At 32.4% G+C, this 13,393-nt stretch overlaps 1 protein-coding gene across 3 annotated transcripts in view; it reads left to right on the forward strand.

The window, feature by feature from the left end:
- LOC119642241 (terminal nucleotidyltransferase 5C-like) overlaps nt 1–13,393 on the forward strand; it is a 182,239-nt gene that overhangs the window by 90,379 nt on the left and 78,467 nt on the right. The window contains exon 1 of one of the 3 annotated variants that reach the window (XM_038041305.1): nt 1,252–1,741. The exons of the other annotated variants lie outside the window; for them this stretch is intronic. Coding sequence (XP_037897233.1) covers nt 1,520–1,741 — 222 coding nt within the window. The 5' untranslated portion in view covers nt 1,252–1,519. Of the gene's footprint in view, nt 1–1,251; nt 1,742–13,393 lie in introns of those variants that run through there. 3 annotated transcript variants of the gene reach the window in all.

Below are 13,393 nucleotides of genomic sequence, written 5' to 3' on the forward strand. Positions count from 1 at the left end.
GAATTGTAAAGGAAAACTATAAAAATAATAATACGAGTATTGTGAAAAAAACTAATAATGAAAGGTGGAAAAATTAAATAATAATAATAATAAAAAGACAAAAACGAAAAAAAAAATTTAATAAAGCGAATTTATTATAAACTCAAATGAAAAGCTTTGCATTCAATTGCTGTTGTTATTGTCGTTGCCGTTATGAACACAACTAATGAGAAAACTTTTATTTGAGTCGAACTCTAAACATATTATCGATAAAAAGCTTTTTACTTTTTGTATGGTACAATTTAAGTGAAAGATTTTTATGCATGTATATGTGAGCAAGCGATGAATGAATGAATAAGTGAGTAAGTAAGACAAATAGGGATTGCATGTTATGCGCCATCAAGAGTTTATGAATAACGTTCAGATGTAAGGGATATGGAGGGAGGAAGAAGCCAATCAGTCAACTAGCAGCAAGCTATAGCGTGTTAGGTTGCTAATGTTGTATCTTGGGTGGGTTGTGTGAATTGTTTGGCATGTTTGGCTAGTGAATGCACACTCAATTAAGTGAACTGGTGCAGCTTGGGGTACCATATACACCAGTCGTTCAACGAGTGTGACCGCGTACAATAGTGTCTAAGATTTCACGGCGGACTAAAAAAAAAATAACAAGAAAAAAGAATCGTTTTGATTTTTCTACTTAATTCCACTTAAGAGTTTCACTCTCTAGCTACGTACGTTAATGCTGTTGATTCTGTGAATTGGTAACATTTTCTTGAATAAAATTTCTATTTAACGAAACACTATCAATAAAATTTTTATTAAAAATCTTTTTAGTAAAGAAATTAGTTTTTGCTTTGCAAAAAATCTATATAAAAAAAAGTAAATAAATAAATAGTGGATTTGTGCGTTTGTGTGTGTGTGGGTGTGTGTGTGTGGGTGTGTGTGTGTGTCTGTAAGTCTATTTGTTTTTAAATAAAAAAGAATTCAATAGAATTGTATACAATATGTACATGTCGCATAGAATCGCATGAATATGTAGGTATATGTGCTCATGTTTACATATATATACATATACACGTGTTTGTGTGTGTGTGTGTTTGCATGTATGTATGTATGTATGTCTATATCTACGTATATATATATAAAGTTATGACAATTTCAATTCTGCGTCTTTATTTTTCTTTTTTTTTCTGTTTAGTTTTTGTATAAAAAGGTTTTAATATAAAAGAGGTATATATTAAGATCGCTAACAAAAAAAAACAAAAAGTATAAAGTAGCTATAAAAGCTTCCAAAAAAAAAAAATGCTACAGACGGCCTCACCATTATTGCCATATGTTAACCAATTCCGCGATTAAGAAAAGATCAACACAAACGTCGAGTACATATATATATTTTTTTTATGTTCTTTCTACTATATCTAAATAAATTTCATTGTTTTAAATATTTTTCGCGTTTTGTGATTCATTTCTCATTTTAACATCAAGTGGTTTCTTAAAGAGGTGTTTGCGTCTAATGCCAATAAAAACAAATTTTTAACATATGCTAAACGAAAATAACAGCAACAGTACTAGCAACAACAACAACAAGAATAACTCTGAAGTGTCTGAAATATTTTTGAAAAAATTAAATAAAAAAAAATTGTGCGTTTTTAGCTTTGAAGTAAATTGCAAGATTTTTCTATTTATTTTTTTTTTTGTTTTTTACGTCGATCCGAGCATTCTTATGAAATCGGCAAATTGGTTGGAGTCCAACAATGAGAAGGTAAGCGAGCGCATAAAGAGTTTATTGATTATATTTAAGTATACTTGTTATTAATTTCCTGATATTGATAGGAAATGTGTCAATCATACGTCTCGATTTATATATCACAAATTAGTTTTTTGTTTTTGGAATATTGTTACTCAGTACTTACTACTTTCGGGCATTAAAGTGTTTTTTTCTTAATCACATTACCTACCTCTTATGTTCCCAAAAAAAATTTCTCTGCGACCGGATCAAAACCTTTATAGATTGTTGAAATCATCGTGACTTTTTGATTTTGTTTTTTGGGGTTCCACATGTCCAGGAGTACTTCTCTTTACAGTCATTTACATTCAATTTTATCTATTTTAGTATGATAGGTGTTAGCCCAGGTTAGGTTTATCCTGACGGTACCACAGATTCTGGTTTTCAGACTATAAAGATATTTTGCTAAATCTAAATTATTATAAAAGGTGTCAACATAAATGTTAAATCACTTATTGAGAAATGGTGCCAATTATTTCACTTATTGTATTTTGCAAGTTACTGCCTTAGATTCATATGCCATTCTATTTAAAATTCCATATGTAACTAGTTTCATCAGATAGTATTCGGAATTTTAGTCGACCATGCCATCGAATCATTCCCTTACCTAACGAGAAGTTTTGAGTGGAGGTGTAGACCTTACTTATGTCAGACAAACTGAATTGTTATCGGCACACAGAAATGTACGCTCACGGTCTTTGCGTGAAGTTCGATGAAAAGCGTTAGTGTGTGCATACAGCAGACAACGTGTTACGGTTGAACCGGTATTTTCAAGGCTATGGTCGAATAATGCTCAGTAGTATTTCCAGTGTTTCATAGAACAGTGCAGTGCTCCTAAATCGAATTTATCCGCCTAATTGGATGGGGTAGGCAAAGAATCTCGACTAAGAACTCAATGGTCGTGAGTTCAAATCTCAAGTGCGGTAGAGTTTTCAATAAAGCCTCTAGTCATTAGGCACTAGTGATTTCAGACTTTAGTCTTAGCATTTATTTCTCTGGTTAAAAAATTGAGAACAATAATGCAATACAAAATTTTACCTTATATAGAATATATGATCAGTTATCTGGTCACCTGGATATACATTTTATTTGTAGTTAACAAGAGAAATATCTTAAAAAAGGCGTACGATAACTTCACTTTCAATTGGGAGAAAGTTCAAGGTGTGATGTAATATTGTTTTACGTTAAAAATCATTTGCAGTTCTCTAGAGTATTTTAAATAAGAATTTTTTCAGTTCCTGTTTAGTTGAAATAGGCCCTTGGTAGGCAAGAAAAACAAAAATTTAAAACACTTATAGAAAAGATTTAATTTTTTCTATCAAGTTTTTTCCACCTAAGAAGCTGCGATAGTTGCCAACAAAATCAAGTGTTATCTTTAGAGGAAGTTTTATTAATAAAAGATTTTTGCAAATACCGAAATGGTTTAGTGACAATTTCATGACTTAACAATCACAAATACGACATTGTGGAACTTAAGTTAATTTCTATGTGTTAGGTCTGTTTGATTTTTTTTCAAACTAGACGGACGTTTGCAGCTAAACATGTGATAAATACTAAATTAAAACATCTCGATTAGTTGATTATTACACAGTTTAACACCTTAAAAAGTTTAAATTTCCTTTATTATGTACCTTATCATATTTGACTGTTACAGGTGTTATGTAATGTTCTGTAATTCTTCCAGCTTTTCCTAAAGGTCTAAAAAAATAAATATTTTTATACGAGTATATATAATAGTTTAATTATATAATATTTAGAGACGAATATTAGCAACTTGAAGCTATATTTCGATGTGTTACTTTTAGCATTATGAGATGTTTGCTAACCTTGCAAATGTGTAAAATATGACACAAAAACCGAAATTTTTATGCAAATATACTTTTATTTTCTTCTTATATCCTGTGCTACCACAGGATTCAAAACTAATTTTTTTTTGTATTATAGTTGTCGATTCAGAATCATATAGTCACTCGGATAAGATCTATCCGGACATCGGTCCGTGCGTCCATCAGTTCTTCTGTCTGTTTGTCTGGTGTTCCTTCTTGCCAGGTTGTTTGAAACTACGAATCGCACTTTTTGAGATATTTTGACGACGTTTGGCACATTGATGAATTTTTTTGTGGGTCTCAAGAATTTATGCTCTTGAAAATTGTTCAAATTGGACCATGTTCACTACCACACCTCGTATTAGACTTTTGGAAAAACATTTGCGATTTTTAAGATATCTCGGTTAAAAACAGGATAAAAAACTCGGGGAAAATTTAGATAGGCCGGTACAATTGTTCTATAAAGTTTTTTTCGAAAAAGCATTCTTTTGCATGACAATAAAGTTCAATTTTCGTTGCTTTCGTTATAGCTTTACTGTCTTAAGCTTCAATAGTATTCATGATGCAGGGTATTTAATAGTTGGCCAATAGTTACGCTTGCCTAGCGATTTTTATCTTGTTTTGTACTAGAAGGATCAAGATGACTTTGCATATCTAAAATAAAAAACGGAAACATTTAAAAAGACCGAAACTGAAGATTTTGTATATGTCCTTTTGGTACATGGCCGTAGATCACAATTAGCCGAAGACTAGGTAACTTATCATTCGAAGCCGATGTCTAGCCTAAAAACATATATATGAGAAAGAAATAGAAAATCTTACCGAAAAAACTCCCTACAAAGATCTGAGTCATAGAGAAACCACTCTAACATATGATCTATCAAGGAAACTGAATTAAAACTGACTTGTAATAAAAACGATTTCTGTAGAATCGGAGCAAGAGTAATTTTATTCAATCAACTCTCAAACCTATAATATATTTATGTTTGATATGCTAAGTATAACATATTCCCTTCCAGAGCGTATGTTTTTTTTTTTCCTTTTTTTTAAAAACTTGCTTCAGTCAAAGTCATAGCGATCTTTTAAGAAGCTATCACGTGCCAAAGTATTGATAACATCTTTCCTGTTTTTTTTTTTTTTTAATTTTTTGTTTGGAATTAATACTTAGTTATAAAGCGACTGCAAAAGAGGAATAATATTTGCATCAATTTTTTATTTCTTTGTTTTTATATATGAATAAATGTTTTAAATATCAGCAGTTATTTCTACATACCTGAGCAAGGGGAGAAGGATTCAAAGAGAGAGAGAAAAAAAAAAGATTTTCTGACTTGGCTTAATTAGGTGAAAATACAATAGACAATATAGGAAAACAATTAAAAAATCAATAAATGAATGAAGATTTATTTGTTATTTCCTTTACAATACAAATAAGCGGTTGATAAACAATGCAACAACAATATAGACACTTGTTTCGATTTAAGATAAACACAAATTGAGCTAATTACAAATTAAGCATCTAAAAGCTATCAGTAATGATAATATGCATAAACGAGCCTACACATACCCGTAAAGACACATACACACACACACACACACAAATTTATATGTTTATAAATATACACCTGAGTATACATGAAAACAAAAGGAATTGTGTATCAAAAAAAAATAAAAAGAAAATTGAAGAACGACACATTTGTGCCTACAAATTTTATATAACAATAAAATAAACACTTCACGTCAATTCATTTATGTATATAATGAAGTGCATTAAGTTTACTACAAGTTGTTGTTATCTACACAAACTAAAATTGTAACGACCATATGTTTAATAGTTCAGACCGTATCGTTTATTGCTTTTGCCTCATTACTACTGATTATAACCTAAATACTTATTTAATAAATGAGTGCAATTATAAGCACAGTACAGTACAGTTACAGTAGGCCGCGGTCTATCATTATATATCCTACACCAATATGCAGTTACTCACATAACGACTTTTCAAGATAAGGCGTTGTATGGGAAGTGGTCGAAAAAATTGTTCGATTAAAACTACTTTCAATACCTTAGTCCAAAACACATCGATATAGCAAATTTCATCAAAATATCTCAAAAATTGCGACCCGCGCGTCAAACACAAGAAAACAAGATGGACAGACGCTGACAAACTCAGATAAATTCAGAAAGTGATTTTGAATCAATCGGTATAATAAAAGCTGAGTTAATCTAAAATCTGGCTTGGTGTTGGATATATCCGCATAAACTTAACATACTTTGTACCACTTGTGAGTCCATTACTTCTTTTATTTGCTTCAAATTGGTTGTTATCGGACTTTTTCCATATAACAAAAGAAATAAATGCAAATTTCATCTATTTTATCTACGTGAGTTACTCTTCTACTGAAGTTGACGTACGCGAAACAATTGTACATAAAATAGCAGAACACTATTGAAACAAATTGAGAATGGAAATACTAACGCTCAATTGAAAAACGATGTTATGTTTATTTATACTTATTAAGCAATCTATCACCTTCGCCTAGACATTGAATATCGCTGGGTAAGTGTAAGGTCCCTAGAGTTGTTTGGCAAATGACTTTAAATTTCAGGTGACTTTGGAGAACTCTAGATAAATTAATCGGTCGAGAAAGAAAGTTTTTGTGACAGTGACATTCGAACAACTGTAAATAAATCAAAGGCTCTATAGTATTGACGAGGTATAAAAGAAAGCATTACGCTTTTCTTTCGTATAGAATTCCATGGTATATTACGGTGGTGGCCGAAAGGAAGGCTTGTGGGTGCGTCCTCAATTGGTTAATATTATGTCTTTGCTGGCTGAGCAAGTACTATAGCTACGATCAAGTACGATCCATGGCCATAATATATGATACGTCAACCGCGGGAACACCGATTTGTTAGCTACAACTTTTATTTAATTCTCCATCCAGCAACTAGCATGAGGATTTTATGAAATAATCTGAGAATCTACACTCAGTGGTACAGATTGGCTTTTCTCTCCGTGCACTTGCTGCGTACCTGGAATTGCCTAACCTCCGCAGGATGAAATCACTCTAAATTAATGGTATATAGAAGGATGCATTACGATCCCAGATGAGGATTTCATAACCTAATCTACGAGCTTACATCTAATTACTAGGTTTTTTTCAAGGCTGCAGGGCCGAAAAGTGCTCCCTCTCCCATAAAACACACATACAAAAGTCGTGAGATTTGACGTTAACTAAGTTAAGTTTATTAATTTCGTATCTACTCATCTGCCCCTTGTTAACATTGTTAAAGCCTAGAATCTTGAACTAAACATGTATATGCTACATTTAGCAAATCTGGCTTCATTATTAATTTTTGCAATAGAAAATGAATCGGTTCAAAGATCTTCTTTTAAGAAGGCTTCTTAAAACGCCAAATTACTACTGCTCAATCCATCCGACTTCATTCTCAGGTAGGCAGATAAACAGTGACGCATCAGCCATTGTCAATAACGGTTTAAATTCGTTGAAAGATTGAAATTTTTACACTAAATAACGCCCTCTAGAGAGCTAGATAATCTACGATAAAGAGTTCTTTGTGGACTCCTTCTACATCCTAAATTATTATAAATTTAATACTGCACGTTACTTTATCGAGCTTAAACCAAGTCGTAAGTTTCCCAGTTGCTACTTTCTCTCAAGCATTTTGAAAACTTCTCCTCACCTCAATTAATATTGAAATTAATATCTTTTCTAGGCAAACTGTCCTCGAAGACAAACACTCTTTAGATTCGCCGATCCGTATGTTTAGTTTTTAGGGGTAAGGTGGATAGAGATTGGATAAAAATTACGACTAACAAGTCAATGTCCGCGGGACGAAATCCCACCAAAAGCTCAGCGAGCATATTTGGTGGTACTTCTTTAGCGAGTGCGAGCGAGTCGATAAAGGCATAATAAGCCCTGTCTCTTTCGCCACTTCTTTCTAACCGTCAATGTATTGCGCGCAAACGGAACATCGTCTGAGCGATGAAAGAAAACAAATGTAGACATTCAATTATCTGCTCTGCTTGGCTCCTCTCTAAAGTTCCATATCTGCCGGTTCCTTAGATGTTATAGTTTTTGCTGCTTTTGAAGAATCACAATACAAAAATAACAAATACGCTCTGTTAGCAAGATTTAAGTAGCTTTCCAAGCCACGTTTCTGTTTTGCACTTTACCATTCCCTTACTGACATTCTGAGTGTACTGGATTGATCCCTATTGCCAATTCGTTCACACTCCGTTCCTTTTATGTTAAAAAATCTTCTCAGCCCATATTTCGTACGAGCTCGTGGACGTTTTCTCTTGTTCCCGAACTTTGGTTAGCTATATGGAAAGTGGCCTCTACAGCTTTACTCTTATTGAATTCTACTAAATGCTTGGACACAAGTGGATGAGTAAGAAGCCCATGTTGGCAATTTTATGTTTAATCGATATTAATTGAAATTTATTCACGCCTGTTTTCAGAAACTGAAAACTTCACTTACATGATTGCAATTAACCAGCTTATGGCGAAAATCTTATACAAATTCAATACAAATCTTTTAAACGTTATTATAGTTCATCAATTGCACAAATACTTGCTTAATTCGGGACAAGTATTTGAACAAGCGTCCTTAAGGAGAATTCTCTTCTTTCAATACGAAGATCTTGTCATATTTTACTTTGTTTCTTATACCGCTCTTGTCATACTTTGCTCTACTAATCGCACTTGTTAGGTTTAGGTTAGGTGTGTTAGGTTTAGATTTTGAACTATTTTCTAATTTATTACGAAATTTTCATATCTGAACTGGAAACAAAAAAAAACCTTTTTATTTAAGTTGTATTTGGGTTAAAAGGCTACTATCACAATTTGTTACACTTTAATTCCATTTTTTATTTTTTTTTACCCTCTTTCCTACTGAGATACATATTTTGGCGGTACTTAATCTTTTATGTCTACCATAAGTCTCTAGTTTCTTTTCGGGGCTTCTTTTTTGCTTGATATCTTTAAACAAATTCAATGAATTAGTTTTTTTTTTTTTTTTTTGGTTAATCTTTGTATAAATTTGGCATAAATTTGGATAATTCATGCAAACAATTGGGATACAAAAGCAATAGAGAAAAAAAGTTTGCAAAGTGTGGGAAACGATAAGTAAATTTATACTCCTGTCGGGAAAGATATGTTGTAATAAAAAAACCAAAAAAAAAAAGACATTTTACAAGAAAACCCGTAATCGCAAACCACAGGAAACTTAAAACTAAACCAGCAACTGAATTGATGCTAAATCATCTATTATCGCAACATACCCACTATACAAAGTAAGGTATTTGCAAACAAAAAAACAACAAAACAAAAAGAGAAATTCAACTTATCGAACTAAAAACTCGGGTTGAGCTTGTTTTTCTAAGAATTTGTTTATCAATTACTTAACGACGAGATATTTTTTTTGCTATTTATAATTCATTGCAGTTCTTGCAAGGCTTATTGTCGTACAAGGCAATCATATCGTTGTTAGATTCCCCCTTACATATGGTATAGGCACAATATACGCACTTCACTTTTTGTTGCTTAACCATTCTGCTCCGCGATCACTTTTAGGTTCTTAACAGTTCAGATCCACGATCACGATTTAGACACTTAACCGTTCAGATCCAGATTTCGTCTTAGGCCATCTTAACCTTAACCATTGAGTCTTAACCATTCAGATCCACGAAGACATTTAGGCCTTCAACAATTCAGATCCACGGTCACTTTTGTATAATTTAAGCGGCTGGCGGTAGATAAATAAAAACTATAAATGCGAGGGATGGAAAAAAATATGATATTAGCATTTAAAAACTACTCAAAGATTCGTCGTAAGCTTTAAGGCATTATTTTCTTCTTCTTTTAAAACATTAAAATTAATATTTATTGTCTCAATTATGTCCTTCCTTACAACTACTACGGATTCTTTTTGTTTCTTAATTATGTTTACGCTAATGGGTAAATAAAAATTTAAACTTTAAAATAGATTCTCGTACATAGCTTAACTAATTTAAAGATTACAATGAAGTTTCGCGTCATAGCATTAAAATATAATGCAAATTAATATTTAGAAGTAAATTTTTGAATCGAACTGACAGCAAAGATCAGAATGTGTTAAACAAGTAACAACAAGTTCTTAAAGCGAATAATATAAGCAAATTCCAGAAGTTATCGTCGGCTATTAAATATCTACCTACTAATTTTATTACAACAATATATAACTACAATAATTTATAACAAGCGGATCATTAACATTTAAATGAAATTATAATTTCAAAGTGATCGACAAAGTGGTCCGTTCTCTATGATTTTTAGCAGCTTCGATCTTTAGGCCAAAACATGCCGGTGTACGGTGCCGGTTGCAGCAAAATATCCCAAAAATTGGTACCGATAGGTTAAAGACAAGTAAACCAGACAGTCTGCTCAAGAGACGAGCTTAAATCGAGTTAGAAAATGATTTTGAATCGATACGTATAATAGTAGATCTATTTTTAAGTTCTTCTGGATATTGCGTAAATTCGTGCTAGCTTACTATACCCTTGCACCACAAGTAGTACAATGTATAAAAACGAAGGCTGATAACTTTGATCGCTTTTTCTAAACTTTCATTCTGAATCGAAGTAGTTATGTCCCACTGCTACTTGGGATTCTAACGATCGAAAAAATTAAAGAAAACCCCTTATGCTTTGTTCAACTTTTGTGCATTTTCATTGGTGATTTCATAAAATGCGCATTTCCTGCATCGATGTAACATTTTGAGCCGATTTAGTTATTTCCGATCAGTATTAAAAATCAAGATCGATTATTAACATTATTACAGCTTGGAAACGCTAGGCATCCAAAAATGGTTTTAAGCCCGTTTTTTCTCCAAGTACTGTCTGTCTTTACTTACAATGTATTTATTAAAGCAGCCATGTGACTCCTAATACCTACCAGATAGTCTACAGCCAATAAGCCAATCGCAACTGCCAAGTCGGTAATCTGCGTTCGTCTTGACAATACTTGGTCGTCGCTGTAGTGAGAGGTCGGTCGGTCAAGCTGTAACATTACACTGCGACCATTTCCTACATTTTCGTTTTTTTCTTCATTTCTTTCCGATCATCATCGTACTATACCTGTATTGGACTCTCCCCAAGTGCTCGATCTCGATATAAAAAAAGGGGGATGAGCCCTACGCCAATTCTAAGTTGAGAAGTAAAGCTTTGGCCATATATTCCAATTAGAATTTCGCATATATCAATCTAGTCTGTCCATGGACAGGGCTTTAAAAGCTGAGTCAGTTTAAAAATAAACACGTGTCAAATTTTAAAAAATCATAAAATATAATTCAAAATCTCACAGCTATCTGAGTCCTTAGTGCGCACTAGTCCCGTGCAACAAGCTGCTTTGTTCACAATTAACCAAAAGCTTTGCGATATGATCCAAGTCTTCTTTCGCGTAGTCAACGTTTTATATTCTTTAGAAAACTTTCTATTTAAAACTTGTGACTGTGACAGGGTAGGAAATGAGTGCTAATAATCTTTTCAACTTCATTTCGTTTTTGAAACGTAAAGGTTTTCATTCACATTCTGTTGTTCCCAGTTAGTTATAAGCAACTTGACGAACTATGTGTTGGCCATTTGTTGTTGAACACTTTTGTCTTTATGCCAGGGATAAACGCGAGTTTCTTGAGCAGGAGTTCAACTGAAGTTTTATATTTGTTGTAGAATCCGCATCATCTCTTTCCACAAAAAACGAATGAGTGAATTAATTAATTAATGAAGGAATTCCCTGTGGACAAAAGATTATTATTTTTATTTTTTGAGACAAAATTTCTCCGAGAAAAAGCCATTGCTTTTATGAAAGTAAAGAAAAGCCGTTCTCTTAGCTTAGAATTAGTTTGCAAGTGCTTTTGATGGCCATTTTAAGAACCAAAGAATCGCATATGCTACTGTCTGCAGTATCCACTTGTTACTTGTAAAGTGCAAAAAACATGCTTACACTTGTACATACGCAAGCTTATGTCAAAATGTTTAACAAAAGCTTCCTTGAACGCTTTTAAGGTTGTCTGCAGTGTCTACTGATAAATTACATGAATTTGCATGCATACAAAAGCACACGTACTGGCGTTGGGTTACCTGTAAGTTCATATCTCTTTTACCTTTTTACAATCATCTCTATCTCTTTCTGCCATTTTCTATCTATCTCTTTCTCGCTCTCTAGTGTGTGCCATCATTAATTTAGAATATCAAATAAAATATTTACACATAGCATAACCTTCGATCAATAACAGAAACATAATCTCATAAGCTAGACAGAGAAGGCAATAACAATAACAAAACTATATAGAGTATGTGTAATTTGTTAGTATGTTTGTGTAAATGAAATAATATATCTATGGTGCGCCCGTCTGACTGCATTATAGTGACCGCGCGAAGGTCAGTTACTAAGTCAGTCAGTCATTAAGTAGGTACATGTGGGTATAATGTATATAAAAGAGTGCCAAACATAATAAAATATGAAAACAAATGCTCTTAGATGAATATACATGCACGCACATGAACGCTTAGATGTGTGAATGTTTGTAAACATTTGCATGTATATTTTTATTCTAGGTCCGCGTCTAACGTAGTAAACATGTTCATGCACATCTATACACATACTATTTATTTAATGTCAGCCAGCGACTACTGCCGTACCTACAATTTTACCATTTGTTGCTCTGCTACTGCTGCCATTGCTCTTAAGTTATGTTAGTGGTTTGCTGTTTTAATTGTTGACGTTGTTGTGAATGTATTTATTTTATATGTTATTAGTGTATGGCCTTGATAGTTCGTATTGTTCTTTATAACTTAAAGACACAAGAACAAAAAAGTTTCATTCGATTTTTTATTAAATTTTACGTTTTATTATTAAATTTATATATCTATGTAGGTATGTAAATACCAAAAAAAAATTCCTGCTTCTTCCCTGCAAATATTTCCATTAATTTAAGTTTAGAGAACAATAATGCGAGCGTGAGTTTTGTTTACATCTACGTAACTAATAATAATCTATATTTGGCTCAACCAATGTATGAGCTGTTTTTGTAAAAAATTCTTTTTTTTCATTAAAAAATGAAGAACTAACTAACTGCGGCCGCATACACGCCCGTCAGAAATGACTTTTGAAACGATTCGTTAAAACAAGGGTTTCAAGTAAACATGTATATATGTGTATATTGTTTAGTATAGTTTTACTTAGGTGTAAATATGTTTGTATGTGTACATAATACGAAATCCAAAAAGCAGTCCAAGGTTCTGTTAAAATAACAATATACATATCTATATACATATCTATAAACATATCTATATACATATATATATATACATATCTATATACATATATATGTATATAGATACATATGTGTATAATTTCATATAATACTTTAAGCAGTGTATCGCATATCAATCGCCACTAAGCGTAATTATGTAAGTGGATACATAATATACGTAAACGTATATCCAATAAGTTTTTATTACTAACAGCAGTACTAGCGCAGTAGCATTAGTAGTGTTAGTGGTAGTTTATTTTCTTATTAAATATTATTTAAAACTGAGTAAGGAAACTGTATAATATTACCCTTGAGGACGGATCTTCAATAGTTGCAACCCAAGACTTTGACACATATACATTATATTCAGAATTTAATCCATACTCAGAACGCTTGCCTTTAAGCTAAGCGGTAGTGAAACCAGCAGTTAGCAAAATGAGTTTATTTTTATTTATTTGACATTTAAGGGAAAATGTTTTAAAA

Source organism: Glossina fuscipes, unplaced genomic scaffold (assembly GCF_014805625.2).
Source record: "Glossina fuscipes isolate IAEA_lab_2018 unplaced genomic scaffold, Yale_Gfus_2 221, whole genome shotgun sequence".
Lineage (NCBI taxonomy): Eukaryota > Metazoa > Arthropoda > Insecta > Diptera > Glossinidae > Glossina > Glossina fuscipes.